The sequence below is a fragment of the Aulonocara sp. 'chitande type north' Nkhata Bay genome, linkage group LG1, assembly GCF_057382095.1.
Source record: "Aulonocara sp. 'chitande type north' Nkhata Bay isolate Kocher_YH1m ecotype deep benthic linkage group LG1, A_spYH_male_GT1.1, whole genome shotgun sequence".
Lineage (NCBI taxonomy): Eukaryota > Metazoa > Chordata > Actinopteri > Cichliformes > Cichlidae > Aulonocara > Aulonocara sp. 'chitande type north' Nkhata Bay.
Genome location: NC_141344.1, coordinates 3,519,066 through 3,542,573, shown reverse-complemented (window position 1 = coordinate 3,542,573; position 23,508 = coordinate 3,519,066). Strand labels below are relative to the sequence as shown.

Here is a 23,508-nt window from a genome sequence, read left to right as displayed (position 1 = left end):
AAACATAAATTCAGACTTGTGAAAGCTTTATTCCATTTCTTAAAACTAAAGAGAGAGAGGCGCACGAGGCTAATTTCAGCTTAAAGGAAGCTAGCAAGAGTTAGCCAAACCGCCAAATACGTTAAACAACCGTTTGAATTACGAACTTCCGGTCAGGACTCTATCAGGCAGAAAACACAAAAATCTTCACCTCACCGCCACTGAGGAGCTGTCTCCATATTTAAGGACATACCCATCCTCCATTTAGGCTAACAAATTAGCTAACAGGTGTGGCTAATGTCAGGGAGTCAGGTTCAGCTTGAAACCGACCCTGGTGCGCGGTATCCGGTTGTGTGTGTGTGTCCACACTCACCACTGTTTGGAGTTCTTCCTTCAGCCAGGATTCAGGAACACTTGTCCTGCTTCAGCGCTTCATCACAAATCATCCTTCCAAATATATCCACAGGAGACCTACTTTCACCCCTTCACCTGCATGGCGTCTGCACTGTGCGTGCTCGCTCCACAGCGCCCTCTGCAGTCACGCAGCGTGCTGTGCTGAGCTGCATGTTTCAAGTAAAGGAAGAGCCAGGGTACAAACAGCTAAATTCAAATACCATGCACACTGTGCTTACTCATGCTACTCTCCATGAACTGTAGGAGGTATGACACAAAGTGGTTAGCGTACAGTACCACAGACACTGGTTGTATTTATTTTTTATTTGTAGTTTTCTATAAGGGTGTAAGAGGTCAGACTGAATTGGTCTGTTCAGGTCCTCAGGCTATATTTTGTATCTATTTAATGTCAAACAAGCAACAGCAGAAACTTTTCATTTATCAGTTTCATGAACTCGCTCATTGTTAAAGGGGAAAGAGCAACGATTCATTTGGTAAGGCATTACTGTTCATAGACAAGGTGAAGGAGCAGTGCTGATCAGTTCACCTGATATGTCTGAGAAAACACTCATTAATCTCTACCAAAGACAGATTTTCACTTTAAATTGGATGAAACAAGAGGTCATATGTCATATCAAGCTCATGTTAAAATAATAAAGAAAGCCTGCTTTACATGATGAGACTTTTCTGCTTATTTAAAGTAGGGAATAGTTTTGATGGATATAAAAAGTAAGACTGTGTTGAAAAACACAACAATTCTGTTTAAGGCACTGCTTATTTAAATAGTTTTGTGAATTTTGTGAAATCGGCTGATATTTTCTGTTTGACTTTGTAAAAAGTTTGAATTCATTTTTATGTTCGTTCAACTCAAATTCAAATTTGAACTTTTCCTTTTTAGGCTGCAGGACTGAATAAAAACAAGCTGTTCTAACTTTAAATTTCACATTTTTTAATTTCATCTGTTTGTAGTTTTTGCTGCACGTTAAATGACGTCTGCAGAGGTGAACTACAAAGCGAGCTGCATTCAGAGATAATCTGATTATCAGTCTCCTCGTCAAGACCTTGTTTGTGTACATACCAGCAGATCTGGCAGCAAATCAGGAACAACAAAAGTAAAGAGAAATATTTGTACAGTTTCAGCACGGCCAGATGAATGCATGTCGGTTCTTGTTTCAACATGATGCATACAGTACGTGCTGTAAGGCTTTGTTCAGAAGCACTGATACCATACAGCTCAACGGGTTTACATTTACACACAGCCCCTGGCTTGTTACAGCTATAACAAGCCAGGTATTTAACTTGGTAAATACCTGGCTCTGGTATTTAACTCTGACGCTTTTAAATGTTGAAAATACTCCTGAACCTTCTGAAATTAACTAAAGTTGTCGGCCCAATCTGAAGAAACAAAAACTATGAGTTTAACTGCCAAAAATATCTACTGTGTATTGTCCTGAAGAGATACCGACAGAAGCTAAAGAAGGGCTGAACTGTACTATGAGTGTAATACGGGTTTGTACCACAAGATGGTGCTGTGAGTGAACACAGCTTTATTTTAAATGGAAGGTCAGGAGAAGGGTTAAATTGAGCTGAAACAATAATTAAATCTGATTGGAAGTTTCATACAAAGTACGAATGAGTTCATTTTCATGTGCTGCAGTCTAGCACACACTCTGTCTGCCAGCTTAGGGTATGTAGCTGTATTTTCCAGAGAGGGGATGTTTGCCTTCTTTGCATCCATCATAGTAAAAGTCCTGCAAATGAAAAATCCTTCACAAGACCAGAGGTATTCTAAACCTACCGAGCGACATTAATGATGAAAATGTCAGAAGTGAAAAACTTCCCAGAGTATCAAATGTTTTACTGCTGTAACTGAAACCAGCAGAAAGAACATAAAGCACTGAAACTCTGGGGTGGAGCCGACTTTTAGTCCAGTACTGCACCGTTTGAGAACACTTCAAATTATGTTTACTTTACTAACATTTATTTTAGTGATGTCTGATATTCTGAAGGAGAACTGTAAAATAAATGTCAAGTAAAAATATAACATTTCGTCTTAAATGAGATGGAGCAGAAGGATAAAGTAGCATAAATTACTGTGTATTATAGTATTTCTGTGCACTGCTAAGGTACATTACAGTGTACAGGTGTAGTTTAAAAACATCTGTCCACTGATTGGTGGTTGCATTCTGAGGGCGTTTTAGGTTCTGTTACTCTGCACAGGTCTTGAGTAACAGTATCAGACGTAATGAAGCAAGTTTCCCTCAGACATTAAAAGTAAAGCATCAAAAGAGTAAAGCAGGTAGAATAAAGAAGCACGGAGACAGGTGGGCTCATTCAGAAAAACACTCCTCACATTTATTGACTCTTGGATCTCTGGGCCGAAGCCAAAGCTAACACACATTTGGCACAAAGACAGACACGATTCATTGGATTTTTCCAAACAACGGCCCGAATCACAGGCCTAACAGACGAAGACCTGCCGCTGTGCAGAACGTTCCCCTGTCTCAGAGATTCAGGCATCACTGCGGCAATGATCGACTGGACACGGCGAGGTCATCCCCTCGCATCCACCGCATCAGCTCCAGGTTCAAGTATGTTTACAGTGCGAAGACCTCTCTACAAGCAGCGACATGTTTCCTGTTATCACGGCTGCACCACGAGGCGACAGCAGAGACGAAGCAGATCACAGCAGCCTGCTGCAGCCACTCAGCGTGCACTTAATTCAGGTCTTTGCACTTCAGTTATTTACACATGCGCTGCTACTTTGTGTTAGCTTTTTCAAGGGGTAGCTTCAGCCTAACATGCAACGAGGAAGGAAAAAGAACAGAAGAAAGACCAAAATGTCTGGTTTGTGCTTGGGATGCCAACTTTACCTGTGTGAAGTTACAAAAACAGGATGCCACAAAAAATATGTATCGGTCGTTTTAAAGCAAAGCTGATTAATTTTTGAATCAAAATATTACAGGATTCTGAGATGTTCTCAGGCGCTTTGTTTTAAACGAAGGACAAAATAAAAATGTGTCAGTTCAGCGAGCTGGAACAGGCGTTGGCGTGTTTACTGAGGTTGAGATGTTGACATTTCTGTGAGTCAGGTGGCTTTGCAAAGACTTTTATTTACTCTGAATGTCTTAAATCCTGCACTCTAGTAAAATGAAAAACCTAACAGCAGCTATACTGTTAGGCAGGGAGTTTCAACTTAAAGATCAATAAACTGAAAATGAAAATTCTTTGGAAAATAAAGAAACTGTAACCTTCTTCCATCCTGCAGCTTCCTGTGTGACACTCACAGAGTTTTATAATTAGCTCACTCCGGCTGAAATGTTTTGAAGTGCAGGTCAAAGATTGATGTCCCTTCTGGGTCTGAAAAGTGAAGCCAGTGCAGAGCGTATTATTTCTAATGGCCAGCAGGGGGCGTCTCCTCTAATTGTAAAAACAAAACCCTATATTTGGATTTGTATGTATATGATTATTCTATATTTATTTCCTGATGAGTGCATCGTCTAAAACTCTGGTTTCAAGTTTTACTGAATACAACACGATGTTCATTTTGGAAATTATGGTCCCCTTTAAACTAAAACAGAGGATAAAGCCGGCTATGATTTACGGCACAGCTCTCTTGCGACTGTCAGAGCCACCTCAGCCCGAGGCTTCAAACACGATGCTGTCTTTTATATACAGTCTATGAAGCATCAGCACTGTGGAGAACAGTGAGATCTCATGTCAGTTTTTTGTTCTGTGTGCTTTCTGGATCGAGAGGCCGACGGGACTTTGAGGGTGAAGCTGAGCGGCTGCAGATGCTGCAGATTTGTGATCGGCTGACAGAGTAAAAGCAGCTCGATGAGACGTTAAGGCAAAAAAACATTCTTTGGCAAAACAAGAGAAAACTAAAGAAACATCACACAAACATGTTTGCCTGCTGGTGGGATAAGAACGTGCGGACGGCCCGGAGACTGTTGTCCACCTCTACACACACACACGCACAAACACGCACACACACACGCACACACACACACACGCACACACACACACACACACACACACACAGAGAGAAACACATGCAGTAAGACATGAACACTGAATCAACACACAGCTGAACACAGACACGACAGAGTAAGGCAGTTACAGACGGACGCACGCCATAGATATGTTCATTATGCTTGTTATTACACACTTTGGTCATTTAAAATAAACTATTCTGTAGATTTTATATGTCTGCAGTTTTACAAAATACATTTTCAGATTTTTACGGTTTACGAGCAGCTTTGACAGAATAAATACACACATTCAGATTCGGAGCAAAGCAAAGAACTCTGTCAGAAAAGCTTCTATCAGCTCAGGTTAAAGGGTGGCAGCAGGTGGAGGCCTTAACACTAGCATCCCCTCTGTGCAGCAGCGCCCCCTGCTGCTGTCTGCAGTTGGGTTTTACAATCTGCACCAGAAAATTTGCCTCAACCAGCAACTGATTAAAGGACATTTAAAGGGAAAAACAACCTCTGAATTTGTGAAGGTATTTGATTAGTAACAAATCAACATTAAACAGGTAAAATCAGGCCCAAGTCAGCAGCTGCAGAGAGGGGTTTGAATGCACTTTGCTACAACCAAGGACCAAGGATTATTTTTATTGTTTTATTCATAATCTGTGATTATATTGCACTCACTATGTCACTTATAACTCCTTCACTTTGTAATAAACTACATAAAATATGAAATTGTCCTCCAACTTGTAATCAAATGGACTTTGTTAATGTCCATCTGCAGCAAGAATATGCTGATACGTGATTACGTAGTCATAAATTGCAGATTTGATCAATAACACACAGATTTTCCTACGCAGACCTACAGCAGAGCAGCAGCGAGACTGAGAGCTGATTCTGTCCATGAGGCCACACAGAGATCAGACGGTTCACGTACAGACTCAAACAGACAGTGAAAGGATCAACTAAAGAAGTTTGTCTGCAGGACTTTCTGACAGAAAGACAAAGGCCACTTTGACTTCACGGCCCTGGTCGTGCTTTTAAAGTTACTTATAACTCTCTCCCTGTTTGCCATCCACTCTCAGACATCAGGATAAATAAAGCTGGCAAACATGTTTATGAGAGAGAAGAGCTGACAGGAAGCTGCATATTTAATCTTTACTAGAACGCTGATGTTTAAGGTGCCTCGGTTTTATGCCCACTGTGAGGACATCCATCTGTGGTGCTAGCGGTAGAGCTTTGTCTGATAATCACTGGGTTGGCAGGTTGATTCTAGGCTTGAGTCCCTCCGGATGGTGAACAGATAGTTAGTGTTTTGTGGCCTCTCCACTTTTAAAATGAATCAGAAAGCCTTGAAGGGAAACTTCTCTTGGCTCTGGACTTAGATGTTGATTAGCCTGCCACTAAAAATAGCTCCAAATAAATACACTATGTCCTCCTGTTTATCTGATAAAACTACAGAGAGCTTTCTGAAGGAATTACCAAACCTTTTCAGAAAGCTTTAAGGCTTCAGCACTGGGCTCAGAGCTGAGAGCCGCAGACTGAGAAGAAACGATCCTGATGAAACAGCAGCAGGAACTCAGCTAATTCACTCAATCATGTCCAAAAACTACAACCACGTGGAGCTTTGGAGTACCATCAGTCTGACCCCTTTACCCTGCTTTGAGGTCAAAAGACAAAACTCTGCATTTTTGAGGAAAATGAAAAGGCTAAAGAAGCGGAGACAGGAAGCTGAAAGCCACGAGAGACACATAAACACACAGCTGCTTTGAGTCTGAACATGAGATCTGATAAAATCTGTAACATCACACCGTTCACCTGCCTAACAGTCACCTGAATCTGAACACCTGTCTGCACCTGTGTCGGCTGGTGACGCGCAGATCAAAAGCAGCAGGTGACCTCTGACCTCTGCAGGTTGGTCACATGGAGCTCAGGCTACAGGAGAGAAGATCGGACCTGCTAAGAGGTGCAGCTGTGGGAGGATGGATGATGAGCTAGTTTCCTATTGGACGGCCTAACAGGAAGCACATCACCTGATGTCTGTGAGTATCCTGAAGCTGCTGATTGGTGGAGTCCAGCCCTGCTCTGCAGGTGGCTGATGTTCCACTGATCTGGCATCTGCTGTTACAGTTGGGTGGGGCCTCTGCTGTGAGGCTCAGGAGGGGGCGATGTCACCAGGCTCCTCAGGTACACACAGGGGGTCCTCCTCCTCCCAGAGCCAGGGGTGGAGCTAGGTGGCGGAGGTGGAGGCGGCAATGGCCCGGGGGGCTTCAGGGAAGACATGAGCGGCTGCATCTCCGCAGCCACTCCCCCTTCCACGTCCTCTTCTTCTTCCTCCTCCTCCTTCTTCTTGTCTGGGAAGAGGAACGAGCCCTGAGACACCTGAGGTCCGATGGAGAAAGTGCTGCCCGCTGCGCTGCCGGGTGGCGTGTAGGAAGCTGGGCGGGGTCCACCCAGCCTGAAGAGGGCGCTCACCCGTGGGTGGATGGGCTCAGCAGGGGCCGGTGGGGAAGAGATGCTCTCCAGAGAGGAGATGCTCTGGTTCCAGGCCTGCTGGAGGTCCACTGGGATGATCTTTGTGGCCTCCAAAGACACGCAGGGGGGAGGCGAGCCCAGACTGCCTTTCCACGGCAAATGACTGTCCTCACTGGTTGGTGAGGAGGGTGCGGGTGGTGGTGAGGGCGGTGCAGGTGGTGGTGGTGGTAGTAGCGGAATTTGACACCCTTCCAGAGCTGCTGGCACTGAAGGATGAGACACAACAGGGGGATAGTTACTGAGCAGCGAGGCTTGAAAGACTTAAAGGTTCACACTCTAAGAAAAGGAGGAGATTCTGATTCTGCTTTTAGTTAGTCATGTGACTTTAATCAGACGTTCACCTCAGGGACTGCAAATCAAAGATGGATGTAGCTTCTGGATCCAATAAGTAAAGCCAAGACTGAAGTGCCCAAAATCTGCAGTCTTCCTAGCAGCCAGCAGGGGGCGACCCCTCTGTTTTCTACAAGAAGTCTGGCTCAGTTAAAGTCTATGAGAACATGTCCCTAAAACTCACTTAATCTGTTAGCTCAGTAAACACTTCCTGATCACTTCACAGCTTTATTTGCCTGTTCAGTTCATTTTGTGAATGCAACATGATTTTAATTTTGTAATTTATGGTCCAAGGGCCGCTGTCCTGCAGGTTTTAGATGTGTCCTTGGTCCAACACAGCTGATTTAAATGTCTAAATGACCTCCTCAACATGTCTTGTAATGTCCTGGTAATGAAATAATCATTTGATTCAGTTGTGTTGACCCAGGGTGAGATCTAAAACCTGCAGGACACCGGCCCTTGAGGCCTGGAGTTGCCCACCCCTGCTTTAAAGCATGTCTTCCTTCGGATTAATAAGTTGCTACATTATGAGCTTACTGTGTCCCTCTGTCTGCCACTCCACTCCTCACTTATTACATCCAGATTCACACACACAAGAGAGTTTGAGGTCCACTGAGTTTTTGAGTGACACAGTGACGTTTTACCCGATTTGGGTCGCTGCTTTGGCGTCTCGGCCTTCCGAGCTATGAAGGTGATCCCGACGTCTTCGTCTTTCTCTGGATCTGAATGTTCAGCTTTGTCCTCCGTCTCCACGGGAACAACCACCGGATCTGAACACAAAGACAGAGAATCACGTGTGCTGATAGGTGGAGACATTAAAATCCTCTCTGATGGCAGAGGAATCTTTCCTTAGACGTTCAGAGCAGATGTGTGGATGCGTTGGTAAGTAGAAAGAGCCCGCTGAGGCTGCAGCGCGCTCTCTTTATTTGCGTTACCTTTGTCCTGCCAGCTGACGTTACGTCTGGGTTTATCGCTGCCGTCCTCCTTGACGTCGGATCCTCGCCGCTGTTGAAAGGGGAGAGAGCAAACGTAGTGAGCCACAACAGGAAGCAGCCGGCCTTCAATCAGCAGTCCTTCGTGACAGACAGCGGTAAAAGCCTCTGCGCTGTAATCCACCAACCGTTTCACAGTCTCAAATGTCATGTTACAGTTAAACAGACTGACGCAGGGATCCATGTGCACGTTTAGACATCTTTGTGAGGACAGAAAATTGGATTGCTACTATACTTGTGGGGACAAAGTGCCCGTCCCCACAAGTTTAAGACTCAAAATCTCTTTAAAACCTTTAAACGTTGTCTCTCTCTTTCATCTTCCAGCTGCGTCACTCAGTATGAAACGTTTACAAAAGTCTAAAATATAGATTTCCTTGGACCCGTCCAACGACCGATCCACCACGTGTCCATAGTAATCTGCGGACCGCACCGTGTCATTTAGAGGGCTGTTAGTGGTAAAATGGGATTCTTTGTGAAAACAGGTTCACTCCAGAATGTCTTTTTCTTTCTTTGTTTTTAAGAAATAATCCAGTCATTTTCTGTCCGTCTGGTTCTTTCTGTTTACTGAGCTTTCCGCACAGGTAGTCCGCTGCATCATGCCTGCATAAATAAAGCTGAATGAATAACTCGCACCTCCATAATCAGCTTCGCCCACACGACACAAACAGAGAAATTTCGCCATCCAGCTGATCCGTCAGCCTCTCTGTGATATTATGGACCTGAGCTGGAAACTAGCAGGACTTTACTGAGCTTACAGAAGATATACACCCAATAAAAATGCTCGATTTGGAGCAACGGTGAGAACAGATGCAGGTACTGCATGATGTGCACTTTAAGTCCCAAAACAAGCCCAGTGAGAGCAGAGCAAAGCCAAGCTTTAAACAACTGATGGGGTGATCGTGGCTCAAGAGTTGGGAGTTCGCCTTGTAATCGGAAGGTTATGGTTCTCGGTCGTTGTGTCCTTGGGCAAGACGCTTCACCAGTTGCCTACTGGTGGTGGTCAGAGGGCCCGGTGGCGCCAGTGTTCGGCAGCCTCGCCTCTGTCAGTGCGCCCCAGGGTGGCTGTGGCTACAACGTAGCTGCCATCACCAGTGTGTGAATGTGTGTGTGGATGACTGGATGTGTAAAGCGCTATACAAATACAGGCCATTTACCATAACCGATCAGTGCACAATGAGACTCACTCATTTCACAACACAATGACACTGTTTGTCTTCATAATCTTTACGCATAAAAATTTTGCTGTGACACCAAAGGAAACATTTTCCAGCTACAGTACAGTAGATGTAGAAGTAGAAACACTTTATGAAGTACATCTACTGTACTGTATTTTCCTCCATCATCATCATCATCATCATCAGGAGTCATCTGATCGTTCCAGATCCATTCAGTCCAAACAGAGCAGGTCATGGGTTTTCTCTTGATTTAAAAAAAAATACATTGTTCAGAGCATGCTCAGAAAAGTGATTCTTAATCTCAAGCATTTCACTTCCTGGTTCATTAAAGGTGAAAAAAAAAATCCCAACCAAACTAGACAACCGCAAAAACCAGTCTGTAACGACAGCTGTTATTTCAGCATCACAATCATTCTGTTTAACAAGAAAGACCGAGGACCCTGGGACCGACTAAATCCTGGAACAGTCTAAAAGCTGTTCCTAAAAAACTGGCGTCTGGTGCACTAAGCAGAACTTTATGTTTTCTCTGGACTTTGGTTAAAGCTTGTTTCGGTGACTGATGCGTCTCACCTTTTTCAGGCTGCGTTCCTTCTTGTGGCGTTTGTATCGGGTGGATTTGAAGGTCTCCATGCGGCTCCTCATGTTCCTCTGAAACACCTCCCGGTCCTGGCGCTCCTGCTCCCCCAGCGGCATGAAGTGACGACTGTAGTGGGACTGATACTGAACACAGAGGACACCAGCCTCAGCCTCACGCACTCAAACACATTTCATTTCCCAGTGAGACCTGCTCCCCTGTCCTGATCTTCTTTAAAGATCTCAATAATGACTTTAAAGACCCTGAAACATCTTGAGTGCCCTCCAACACAATCTCCACAACTTTAAGAAACCTTGGGGCTCCAAGAAGGGAAAAACTTACCCGTCTCCTGGGTTTGTACAGGTTTCCAGCGAGGACATGGTGCGTCTCCATGTCCTCCTCCACTTTGGCTCCAGGAATGTTATCGATGACCTGGAGGTCCAGACACACACCGCTGCCGTTCTCACGTCTGGAACAGACAAACATCAGCGAGCATTCAGGCCAGTCAGAACTGAAAAGCTCACAAAGAGTTTGATAATTCACTTATCAAAGGGCACAGGGTGAAACCTGAAACTTTTATGAGTCCGGCAGGGCAGATTTTGCAGTCATGTGACTCACAGATAGTTTGTGACGTTGGTGACTTCGGGGAACGAGGCTCTGCTGGCCATCGAGGGCAGAGACAGTCTGGCTGAGGTCAGGACGTTCCCACCCTACACACACACACACACACACACACACACACACACACACACACACACACTCTTCAAAACATGTCTTACTGCAGGTGCACTACTTGCAAATCACCTGGTGGTACAGTTTGGTGGTTCAAACGAAGCGGTGACCTCCACAAAATCAAATGAAACCAACAGCGAAGCACCAAAACTTGCAGTTCCTTTAATGACCACCAGAGGCCCCAGCACTCAGTCAGTCATAAACAGTATTCAATCTGAGACCCTCCTCATTTGTTACAACCCACAGTTAATGTTATTGTAAACATTTTTGTGGTTTTCTGACAGGCAAAGGGACATTTCACCCTGAAGTCAAATTAACAGGAGCCACCTGAGGAATTCCAAGCATGTCCCACTGGGAGGAAGCTCCAGGGTAGACCCAGAGTGGATATTCCCACCTGTTGTGCTGTTTATCCATCAAACTAAAAGTCTGTTTCCAGAAATGCTGACCTGGTTTCTAAGAAGTTTTCTATAGGAAAAATGATAAAGTTACTGAATTTTTAAATGCTGTGTATGGATTTTTAGCGGTGGAGATTTTTGTGCTCTCCTAAAAACATATGATGGATCGTCATATAATAAAAAGGCTGTCTCGATGTGAAGCAGCGTTCTGCTTCATGAAACGTTCCTGTTTTCCTCATAAATCTGGTCCAGGGGTTTTCCTCGTCTCAGCTGGTGGGCTGATAAATAAAACTCACCTCTGCTCTGACTCTAATGTCGGCCTCACGGGGGGACTGAGCGTTAGCCTGGAGGCCCCTCACTGTGTTTCAGGCTGATTTATTAAAACGCTCAGCTTGTGCAGGTGCGGGTCAGACTGTTTGTGTTTCACTCTGCTGACCAGGAAAGTTCACAGTCGTGAAAGGAGACGCCAACAAGTCCAAAATCAGAGCCAGCTCAGTCTGAGAACACTGAGACAGAATTTAAAGGAAGGACCTTAAAACTGGAAAATTTTCAAAGCCATAAAAGAGACGATTTCATGTCTTTTCACAGGCAATTTATCTCCAAAGGTGGGAAACTCTTTTGTCAGAGAGGTCAGTGTAGTTATTCTTCTTCTTCTTTCAGCTGGTTCCTTCAGGGGTCACCACAGCAGATCATCTGCCTCCATGTCACACATTCCCAGCATCCTCTTCTGTCACACCCACGCTCTGCACATCCTCCTCCTCTGAAGTCTTCCTCTTTTCCTCCTGCCTGTTAGCTCCATCTCCATCCTCCTTATATATCGCTCTCCCTGCTCTGCCTCTGTCTCTGATGTACTCATTTATAATCCTGGTCCAGCTCGGCCTCCATCTCCAAACCACACATCACAGCAGGTCTCACTGCCATCCTGTAAACCTTCGCTTTCACACTTGCTGCTGTCTTCTGTCACAACTCAACTCTGACACTCGTCTCCACCCACTCCACCCTGCCTGTACTCTCTTCTTCACCTCTCTCAAGCACCGTCCTCTCTGTTAATCACAGCGTTAAACTAGAACAGGAAATTTTTTTTATAAAAAAGCAAGTAGAGCAGAATGAAATAAAACAGAATAATACAAAATATAGTGTGTCAATAAGTAAAAGCTAAATAAAATAATACAATGAAAGATAACATTCCTGAATGAAATAAAAGTTCATAGAAAAAAAATCATTTTCTAAATATTTTCAAATTATATTTTCAAAGTAAAAACAAATGATGCTGTTTTCTTAATGCGTCTGGATTTGTACGAACTGATGCTCAGGGATCGACGAGTCTCTGTCATATTTTGAATGTTTCTAAAGTGTCGTCTTCCTCCTACACACAGCAAACCTCTGTCAGCTTCACACTGAAGCCTACTGACTCTAATTCTTGGTTTAGTTCTCCACCTGGTGGCTTTCAGAGGAACTGACAGAGACGGGACGTCATCGCTCATCGGTCCATGAAATATGCAAGTCACTGTCAGCAGAGAGGGATTATACCTCGTCGTTTACGGGCACGTGTGTGGTTCTCTTTATGAATCTGGTCCCTTTCATTTTCATTTTCTGAAAGTTTTCAGTGTTGGCAAAACCAAAAGCCATAACTGACTTTCATACATGTTATTGATATAAAACTACGATAGATGTAAAGCTGACACGCTTTAAAACTCTCTCGATGTGACAGTGAAGGACTTGCTGGCTGCTTTCCTTCTTTACACTTAATGTTAGTAATGCTTGGATGGTTTTTCCGACCTGGTCGATGACGCTGATGGCGTCTCTGATGTTGATCTTCTGATAAGCCTCCCACAGTTCACTCTTCCTGTAGACGGACTTCCTCAGCAGCAGCTTACTCAGGTAGTTCTTGTCAAACTGCTCCCACCTGAGCTCAGACAGGGCGACAGGTATGAAACACTTTGTCTCTGCAGCTTCCTCTGATGTTGCTGTAACATTGCAGTGATGTCGGGGACACTCACTTGTCTCTCCAGTGGTGATATCCCTGCAGTCCTGCGATGTCCTCCACCGCAGTCAGAATGTGGTCGAAGGCCTGGAGACAAAACATTAATGAGAAGGGCGACGGTGAAGAAGGTGAAGAAGAAGAGGAAAGGGGGAAGAAAAAGAAGTCACCCTCTCGTGGATCTCCTCGTTGATGGTAGGCTTCCTGTTGGTGGCACGAGGAACTTTGAGCCACTTCACCAGCGGTTTGATGGTCAGACCCTGATGACGAGAGAAGAGTCTCAGAGAGCTTCTGGTCAAAAGTATGTGGACACCTCCCCCAGGACCTTCTCTATTGCTAAAGTCGTGATGGCACTTCCAGTCTAGCATTTTAATCTCAAAGAGACATTTACCATCGAGATGGCAGCAAACCCACCAAAACAGAGCCATCTATCTTCGCTGTACACACGTCTGAATCCATTAAAGGTGGATTTACCAGCACTGGATTCTCCTGTGATGGAAGATTTAGTGGAATTTTCTTTTGCTTTTCTAAATATTCCTGAGCCTTGTAGCAGTGTTTTTGCCTTCTGGTGCTTCTTTTTGTACATATTAGATGAATTTAATGTATACTTTATTGATCCCTGTGGGGAAATTCCTCTCTGGATTTAACCCATTCACTCTATATAAGTATAAGCACTGATTCTACGACATTACAGTGGAGCTAAAACTGGTGCAATGTAGCCCTGCCTCATGTCTCAGCCCCCCAGAAGACTCACAGCCTCTGAAGCAGTGTTCCAGTTTCTTCTACTGTTTCTCTAAAACAGCTCATGAACTTGAGAAGTGATTTGGTCATAATCCAGAGATGAGTCAGCGTTATCCACGTCTAAGTCACGTTTTCGTTATTATCTAAGTGATAAACCATCATCTGTTGCACTCAGACGGTAACTCATTAACAGAAGACATTTGTGGGAATCACCACCGTCTGCTGAGGTCCGTGATTCATGATGGGAATCAAAGGTCCTTCAGCCTCAACGTCAACTCATGACTTACACCAAAGTATACTCTTTCGATTTAGTGTTTAGAATAGAACAGAATAGACTAAACAGACGCTAACTCAGTTGGCTGCTTCTGATTCCAGGGGATCCTTTTAGCTGGAAATGCTTATTCTATCTAAATTAAGATGATATCAAACACATGCATGTGTGATTAACACCTAAGATGATGGAAGGATGAATCTGTGAGTCCTCCTAACAGCCTGAAGCAGACACAGTTAATGCTGGGTCCTCATTTTGATTGGTTGCTTTGCAGTTGACTCCGTTGGGTGACTTATAATGATGGTGAGAAGGCCTTAAATGGGTTTTTTTGGAACCCAAAAACAATTCCTGTTTGTTATCTGCAGAGGCTTCGAAGCACACTGAGTGCAGCATGAAGGACAGGGATGGTTGGACCTGCTGCTAAAGTCTGTTTCACTAAAACTTCCAAAAAATCCACGTAAGAAATAAGGTATCAGCCGAGTCCGACTTTCCTCCAATTTCCTCGATAATTTCACCACTGAATGTGAAATTAAAGGCCACTTTATAACATCGACAAACTCGTTTCTGTTTTTTTAAAACACTTAACTTGTGACAGATTCCAGGTCTGACACAGATCAACAAGCGAGTCAAATTTCAGTCAGTCAGCAGCCAGTTAGTGAGAAAAACAGAAAAATGGCTGAAGCGAACAGACGCTAATCGGTCAAATTTAAGGGGGGAGGGGAGCAGGGCAACCTCAGGTCGCTCTTTAGCCACGCCCCTGCTCCCATCTGTGCAGAATAGTGTAACTCACTGGTGTCAAACTAAATTTAATCTGTGTAAAAGTCACGGCGTGGGTCACCTGACCTCACTCGTTTGCTCGTCTGTCTTTCAGGGAGGGCGCTGAACGCCGTCATTCCTACCTGAAACATGACGGTGAAGAAGACAACCACGATCGTCGTTGCGACGAAGTAATCCTTGGCTTTGACTTGCTCGCCGTCTAGCAGTACCACCAGGGCGAACGCCACTGCTCCTCGAAGGCCGCCATATGACATCACCACCTGGTCAATCTTCTCCAGTGGCACGAGGCGGAAGCGGTTCAGGACCCAGGTCTGACCAACCACACCTGGAGAAGAAAGGACGACAGTTTCACCTTTGTGCTGCATGAAATATCTTAATTTAAGGGTGGAGAAGATTCGACATATTTTCTGGATTCAATTTAAATTCTGCGCGCCTCCTTTCAGCAGGGAGAGGTGGAGCAGGAGGGGGAAAAGCCTTAAAGGTTAAAAAGAAGGTTTTTCTCTGTCTGATACGAGTGTGACATTTGAGCGTGCTCAGTTAAAGATCAGCCATGCAAAAGGTCACCGCAGGAAAAGCAAACAGAAAAGGACAAAGCTGGTTTATTCCATCAGCGATCATCGAGCAGATGCTCCGTATTTTTCTGCTTTTCCGTGAAGCCGCCGTCTCCTCACACTCTGAAACATATCCTAGTAAGATGCTGAACTATTTTAAGACACGATGGAAACCGACTGACCGACAGCTCTGAAAATTAAGATGAAGACGAGGGTGCAGGACACCAGGCCCGTGTCCCAGGCCCACTTTGACTTGTCCACAGCTGAGATGCCCAGGAAGATGAAGATGATGGTCTCTGCGATGCTGGCCAGAGTCTTCATGGTGTACTTCACCGTGGTTCGAGACTTCTGGGAAATGTTGGCCTCCACATATTTGTTGGCCCCGATGCCACAAAAGGTCATGCTGAGATGTGACAAAAAGACAAAGTGAGACATGCTGTAAAACTTAAAATCAGACCAGAGTTGATACAAAAGATGGATGGAAATGTTTTTGTTTTTGCAACCAGAGAAGTCGCCATCTGCTGATGATCAGAAAGAATGCAGATTTGCGACACCTTAGACCCAGAACCCGCTCCATCTGTTGTACACTGGTAGTTCTGATTTATAGAGGATGGACTTACGACAGGATGGCGGACAGGGAGAAGAGCTCGGCGGTCAGGTAGGCCAAGTAGACCATCAGGAAGACGAGGAGCGGCTCGATGATCCGGACTTTCTTGGTGAAGCGAGTGATGAAGCCCAAGATGACGGCAAAGATCAGACCCACCATAGTCCCCCCGATACTGACGATGAGGAAGGAGGCTGCAGGAGAGGAGGAGGACGTAAGTCACAGGACTCAGGTTTAAGTCAAAGTTTGATCCTTTCTGTGGACTCACCGACTCCTTTGAAGTAATCTGCTGTCTGCACATTCTCTGCTCCCACTTCCACAAAGGAAATGTAGACTTTATATAAAACCTGCAGAACACAGACAGGTTTAGACTGTAGGTGTTTGGAGGTCTGAGCCCACGGACGGTCTAATGTTTAGTGATCTGCGTCTCGGGAAAATCAGTTAAAGTGCAGGTGCTTAATAGCACCACAAGGTGGAGCCTCATTCTTTTTTTGTTATTTGGAGCTGGAGCGCTCACAGGCTAACAGAGGTCATCATGTATGACCAGGCAGCAACCTTTGACCCCGGGGCTGATAAATGAAGCCATCATGAGGTGATAAAAACTGTAGTTCCTTGAGTGGCCACTTGAGGCTGACTTCAAAAAGAGTCATTCCCCCAACAAACGGTTTCCATTTATAGCTAATTATTTTGTTTTGTTGTTTTTTGTATCTCACCTGTATAGATTTTGTTCACATTTAAGGACTGGCAGCCTCAGCCGGCGGTTCTCTGCTCAGCCTCACCTCAACTTAATTAAGTTTTTAATATACTCAGTGTCTCAGCAGTGTGGAGGTTCACACGTATTGCTTCACACGCAAAAGATTCCAGATTTGAAAGCAGGAGGTGACACAGAGCAGCCTCAGGGGTCACAGGCTGCTGCACTCCGAGTGTCAGCCCCGTGGGAAGGTTGTGTCAGGTGGGGCACGTGCTGCAAAAAATCTGCTCCCAATTATTGCAGCTTCATTTTCTGCGGCTTCCCTTTGGGAAACCTCTCAAGAAGTCTGTGCTGCAGTTTCTGTGATTTAAACCCTAATACAATCAAGATGAAGAAACATGTTGTTGCTGTTCTGTTCACTGCCAGGTCACCTCTGTACGGTGCATTTTTGAACGTACTGCCCAACACTAGTGATAACCAGCTGGATATCAGCTCACTTCACTGGGTTATATTGCTTTCTTTTTTATTGTCCTGCAGTGGAAACCCCCTCCCTGCTTTTCAAACACTGATTTCATGTCCTCTGCTCTCTAAGCTGATTCACACAGTATGAATCTCCACTTTATACCCACAAATAATCATTTCACAGCAGGAATTCCAGGCATTCTTACTGTTTACAGGACCTTAATGTGCTGCGTGACAACAGTAAATTATGGCGTGCGGCTTCGGGGAAGCATGCAGCACTCAGCTGAGCCTGAACAGTAATAACTGTGATGTGAAGCGATTGAGCAGCAGTAGTGAGCGGCCAGCCTGAGAAAATGAACTCCTTCCTTCGTCCTGTGCTTGCAGGTCATGGCTGCAGTGCTCCCACACTTTGGATTTTTCCATTTCTTGGTGGGATTAGCTCAGATTCGGAGTGCTGCTGAGGATTAGACAGTTGCAGTGTTAATCTTCTCACAACTGATTAATCTCAGCTTTCTCAAACAGTAAATGTGAGAAAATGTGAAGGTTCTGCTCTTCTGTCCTGGTCCGTGTTCATCACGCAGCTCTGCTGCTCCGATTCACCAGATTCTGTCTCTTCTCTGTCTCTCTTGATGTGGAGTAACATCGTAAATCAGCGGACCTGCTGCCGCTCAGACCGGCACCAGCACCCACACTCGACCTTTCACTGCCACCATCACTTCATACAAATGCAACAAGTGAAGTATGAAGGAAACGATATGTTCGCACAAACACGGCCCACAGTGCGTCCTTGTGTGCTAGTCATTGTTGACCTTGTAAGCCGCTCTGTTGCCACAGCAACACACCTGACATGATGAGGCATGTGTGAGAGCGTATGTGTGTGTGTGTGTGTGTGCAGCTCTGCCTTAACATATCATGTGTTTCTGTGCTGGTTTTACACCTACTGTGGGGACGTACGTCTGTTTGCTCAATTGCTCAATTTTAAGATGTGTTTTGAACAGGAAAATACTGTGTGGAGATGCACGTGTGTGTTGTTTATTTTTTATTGTAATTTAAGTTAGAAAATATGACCTTTGATATCAAGAACTGTTTTGCAAATGTGTCAGCAGAGATTTCACAGACTAAAAAGAAAGAAAAACACATACATACAGAAAATAAGTTTACACATGTATCAGAGTTTCTGGTGATATAATCATGATATAAAAACTTGTATTATTATTGGAGTCTTTCAGGATTGGGTGATAAGTTACAATTTTAACACCATCAGTAACAATAACCAGCTGGTGATTGTTATTGACGCATGTGTGCGTGCCACTTTCCATCCCCCGTCCCTTGTGCCTGACGGACTGTGTGTGGTTCTCACCACGGTGACGGCGTCGTTGACCAGTGACTCTCCAAACACGATGATGAAGAGCGTTTCATTGACGTGAACCTCCTCGAACACGGCCAGCACCGCCACGGGGTCGACGGCTGAGATCAAGGCGCCGAACAGCAGGAAGTCCAACATTTCGGCCTGCACGTGCTCATCTGCAGGGACACGCGGGAAATATGAAGAGACGGGACAACACAACAATAACAGGAAGTTTCCAGTTTTAAACGAAGCAACTTTAACATTTTAAAGGAAATTATTCTGCGCCACTGGTTCTCAGATGGTCGGCGAACTCTGTCAGTACTGTGTTTGCAATGATTACGAAATCTATCACAAACCAGTGAAGACAACAGAGAGTTCAGAAGAGAGTGCAGGTAGGGTGGAGTGGGTGGAGATGAGTGTCGGGGGTGATTTGTGACAAAAGGATAGCAGCAAGAGTGAAAGAGGAAGACCTCAGAGAGAACATGCAGGGGGCTGGTGTGACAGAGGAGGAGACGGAGGCAGGTGAGCTTCTGTGGGGAAGGAGAGGTGATATGTGTTCGTTTATTCGCTGTCATATATAAATCGTGCTCAAGAGTAGGAAGCATAACCACGACCATGATATACATGACCAAAGTAAGTAATGAGGTCAGCACACGTCTAAAAAAACCTGTGAGAAACGAAGAGTTAAAGGAAGAGGAGGTACAGCGGCTCGTTTCAGACAGAGGATGGACCGGAGGGACACACCGAAGCCCAACATGACAACATAAATAAGGACTATGTTGAAATTTGGATTACGGAAAGCTGCTCTCACTGAGTCCAGAAAATAACAATAAAGGTGGAAATGAGCACCATGAATCTCCTTTAGAGGCACTTAATGTACTGTAAATTTACTGCTGTGTGTTTGTCCTGAACAAATGCTGTTCGCTGGCACATTTAACTCAAATTTATTCACAAGTTATTTCTGTTTCCTGGAAAGAGGCGCTGCCTTAAAGACTAAACTCAGAGAACAACAAACTGATTGCTGTAAAGAGCTCGGATTGAGGGCAGACTATAAATTTACACAGAGGTGGGGCTATGCAGGACTGCAGATGCACACCTGTGACCTATGACCCCTGCACCCACAGCACTGACCTATGAACCCCAGCAGTTTGGCAGCGTACAGGGAGAACCCAGTGCAGAAGGCGTTCCACAGCGTTCCCACCACAGCGTATGTCAGGATGGCTCCCAGGTTGTCGAAGAAGAGCCTGGCCGGCATGAAGTATCCGGCATCACCCACGATGGTCGGCAGCAGGAAGAGGAAGAAGAGGCTGGGCTCTAGCTGGTATAGCTGCTTCTTATTGGCTATGAGGACGACCCCGCCCAGGACCAGACCCAGCAGAATCAGCATGCAGCTCTCTGGGACCACGGTGGTGAAGCGCTGGGAGAAGTGGAACACTGCAGGACAAGATGCACCGATTACAAAACAAGGCATGAAAAAGTTTGCATGACTTCGTTAAGTTTAATTATTTATCTGCTTTTCTTAATTTACCTTCTCTACCTTCTGTTTCCTGCAACAGCTCCTCTTTGTTCCTTCTGCTACTAAATCCTATGTCAGCTCTATTTTTCTCCACCTGCTTGGCTCCACAAACATCTGACTCTGCAGCTCCTGACTCGTGCTTCATTTTAGTCAGGTCTGCAGGTGTGAACACGGACATGTGTCGCACGTGTGCTGAGATGTGAGGAAGCAATTATTTGCTCTCTGAATTGTTGATATTTTTGCATTTGATGAAACACATAAACAAAAATCAGCGCTGCCATTGTAGCCTTGGACATGCAGTTAGGAATCCATCAAGGCCTGCGGTGAGTCACAACAAGACACACACACACACACACACACACGCTGGTGATGCTCCTCATAAATCAGGACACAGGGAAAAAACATCAAAGCCTGAACGAACATACTGTGTGCGTCTGTTTCCATGATGATTCATTTACACCAATCAGAAGGCTCTGCTCCATCAGCCAGGGCTGGATCACCATCCAGACAAACTGGGAGTCAGAGGAGCCTCTGTGCATTCAATGAACACATTTAATAAACTATAATTAACAAATAAAATGTAATAAAATAACAATGCAGCCCATAAATGTTGAGTAAAGAAAGAGCTCGTTGTCTGATCAACATCAGTCTGAAATAAAATCCTAGATTTTGGTGCTTGACGCTTCATTGCTTGTTTCAAGAGAAGCATGTTTAATATTTGCCTTGTACAGTAGTACACACACACACACACACACACACACACACACACACACACACACACACACACACACACACACACACACACACACACACAGCCGAACCACCTACACACCAGACGCACAGCGAGGACAAAAAACACTGAGAACATTCAGCTGCTCAACATGACGTCCAGACATGGCCATTTATACACCACACATCCAAAGCAGCTCTGAAAACAGAGACTGACAGCGTCTGAGTCTGATTCCTCAGAGCTGCAGAGCTCCACCATTAAAACTCATCCCTGAGGCTTGTCTAAGGAGCTTGGAAAGAAAAGCGTCTGGACTTCTTTAGGTTAGGTCCAGCTTTTCTTTCCAAGCTCCTTAGACTACGATGACCTGGATGACTGAGAACCTTCACAGACATCGCTGAGGCTTCATCACCATCAAGCTACACACATACGGTGGTTTATTCTGACTCACTGCAACATGAATCGCCCCTCTGCCAAATAAAATCTAGAGCAACAAACACTGATTCATCCACTGCAGAAAATAGTCCCCAAAATGGTCTATTAACTCCTAAATGATAGTGAACAGTCTCTTAAAGAAATGACTGAGCCTAAAGTTTATATATCTGTTATGGAGGTTTGACTTTTGAAGATCAAAAGCTTAAAAGTTTTAGCTTTAAGAATGTTAAAAGACACCAGGAAAGAGCACATTTGTCTGAGACCGTCTTCAGTGTCGGATTAACCCACCCGTGGCGCTCTGTGAGCCTGGAAGAATCTCACAGTGACAGGAAACGGGGAATTTAACAGTAGATGCTTGTGTTCGGCTTTAACAACAGGAAGAACACGCAAGAGATCACCAGACCTGCTGATTTATGTCTAAATGATCTGAATGTGTGCAGCCAGCTAGAACAGAGCCACAGTGTGTGTCTGTGTGCACGCATGTGTGTGTCACTAACATTACCACATTAGTAAGCAGTATGTATAGCATGTGCGTATTATTGTCTTGCAGTGCAGTGACTCACCAGCAGCTTGGGAAGTATTTATGTCAACAGGTATTCCTCATGTTGTGGGGACTTAAATGTGCAATCATGCTATGGGGACGAGTCATTTTAACAGGGACGAAAGCGTCAAATTTTTAAGGTGAATGGAGCATTTAATGTTCGAGATTGTCTCCAGGAAGTGAATGAGAGTCATGGAAACATGGCTGTGTGTGTGTGTACCTGTTCAGACGTCTTTGTGAGGACCAAAAATTGGAACCTTACTATACTTATGGGGACCAACAGTCTTAGAAATCCAACCTTTATTAAAAATGTACACAGAAGAAGAACATTTCATATGCAACCAAAATCTTAAAAAGCTCAGTTATTTTAGTTTGTACAGATGCCATTTGATTAAACTTGGTCTTTTATCGAGTTGTTCAGCATGTACAGTGACTGATAAAGATTTCATAGGAGAACTGTGAGGCTAAAACCAGCAGTTAGTTCTTCCTCCTTATCTAAAACTCCAATCATTACTTTCAAACTCAGAAAATATTTTAAACTCTTGTTTCGTCGATTACAAAAGTGTTCATTATCAGAGAAAACTATAAAAGAAGGAAATTATCCCAAGCTGAGTAGGAGACCCCACTGGGGCATACTGCTAAAATAGCGTGGTCACTTGTTGGTTAATATTATTAGTAAAATATTACAATTATTGGCAGTTATAAGTGTCTTCGTTTTAAAAAAGAAAATATTTGTTACTTATTTTTTCAACCATTTAATGAATTAAGCCATCAGCTCAAAGTCACCATCAGTAATGAGCCTAATTCTTCTTTTAAAGTTGTTCTAAAAACCCTGGTAACAATCAAACAAAAAAAAAAAATCTTTTACTTTTGCTTTTCTCTACCATTTTTTAAAATTATTATTATTATTTTGGTAGCTGACAATAATCAGGGTTAGAAACATCACCAATGATTTAGACATCAGTGTTTACTATATCAAAAATGGGGTGGGTTCGGGGGGCCCAGCAGGAACTTTGTGGCCCGTGGCTCCGCAGCAGGTGAGTCCGGCAGTGGCTGCAGCCATTCCCTGACTCTCATTAATAAACTTCCAGTCTGGTTCCAGCTGCAGTAAGGAGACCAGTGAAGTTCCAGTCTGTGTACTGGTGCTGGGAAACAAACACACACAAACACACACACACACTTACATATCTTGGCCACGCTGGCCACCAGTAGCCAGATGGCGATGATGTACGGGGTCTGGACGTAGCTCCACTCCCACTGGACCACCCGGTACCCGCCGCCGTGATGATGATCATGCTCCCCTGCGTCTTCCTCCTTTCCGGTGCCGGTCGGCTCCTCTGCAGCGGACCGGGCCAAGGCGACGCCGGGCGCCCCGTATTCCGCCCCGGGCTGCGGGAGGAGGAGCGGCGGGGCGGAGGGAGAGGCGGGGACCGGTGGAGAGAAGCCGAGCCCCGGCCCCCGGAGCGGCGGAGCGCCCGTCCCGGGCAGGTCGGCGGCGGCGGCCGGCAGCAGGAGCAGCATCAGTCCGAGCGGCAGCATCTCGTCCCCGGAGCTCAGCGGGCGGACATCCTCCGAGTCTTTATATACACACCGGGACACGGAGAGGACGCGGAGCGAGGCCGGGAGCCGGTTTACAACATCAACAACACACACGCGCGCGCATGGACCCACGCTCACATACACTCAGACTCCGGTAAGACACGGAGGAGGGGACACCGGAGCCGGCATGTGACCCGCCCAGTCCCCCTTTAAAGAGACGGAGACACTGCAGGTGAAGCTCTCCT

At 45.1% G+C, this 23,508-nt stretch overlaps 2 protein-coding genes across 3 annotated transcripts in view; both read right to left on the bottom strand.

Moving 5' to 3' along the window:
- Positions 1–615, bottom strand: part of plekhg4 (pleckstrin homology and RhoGEF domain containing G4) — an 81,673-nt gene extending 81,058 nt beyond the window's left edge. The window contains exons 1-2 of the mRNA XM_086297586.1: positions 612–615; positions 353–370 (exon numbers count right to left, since the gene is read on the bottom strand). Coding sequence (XP_086153712.1) covers positions 353–370; positions 612–615 — 22 coding nt within the window. The remainder of the gene's footprint in view (positions 1–352; positions 371–611) is intronic.
- Positions 616–2,701: 2,086 nt separating this feature from the next.
- slc9a5 (solute carrier family 9 member A5) lies at positions 2,702–23,456 on the bottom strand. Of its 2 annotated transcripts, none has more exons than XM_086297537.1 (16): positions 22,909–23,456; positions 19,637–19,939; positions 18,518–18,681; positions 16,273–16,351; positions 16,021–16,198; positions 15,583–15,803; positions 14,972–15,174; positions 13,231–13,320; positions 13,080–13,150; positions 12,859–12,985; positions 10,571–10,662; positions 10,295–10,421; positions 9,949–10,098; positions 8,147–8,216; positions 7,856–7,981; positions 2,702–7,087 (listed from the first exon to the last, which is right to left on the bottom strand). In XM_086297537.1, exons 1-16 carry the CDS (start codon positions 23,261–23,263, stop codon positions 6,471–6,473), a joined length of 2,973 nt encoding a protein of 990 aa, XP_086153663.1. In that variant the 5' UTR covers positions 23,264–23,456; the 3' UTR covers positions 2,702–6,470. The 2 variants fall into 2 exon arrangements, with proteins under 2 accessions (XP_086153663.1, XP_086153716.1); XM_086297590.1 differs by lacking the exon at positions 22,909–23,456 and adding an exon at positions 20,034–20,294.
- Between the last annotated feature and the right edge of the window lie 52 nt (positions 23,457–23,508).

Coding starts and splice junctions, on each gene's coding strand:
- slc9a5 (XM_086297537.1), bottom strand. CDS start 23,263: ATGCTGCCGCTCGGACTGATGCTGCTCCTGCTGCCGGCCGCCGCCGCC. Junction 15,175..15,582: donor CTTAATTTTCAGAGCTGTCG/GTCAGTCGGTTT, acceptor TTTCTTCTCCAG/GTGTGGTTGGTCAGACCTGG. Junction 13,151..13,230: donor ACGAGGAGATCCACGAGAGG/GTGACTTCTTTT, acceptor TTTTGTCTCCAG/GCCTTCGACCACATTCTGAC.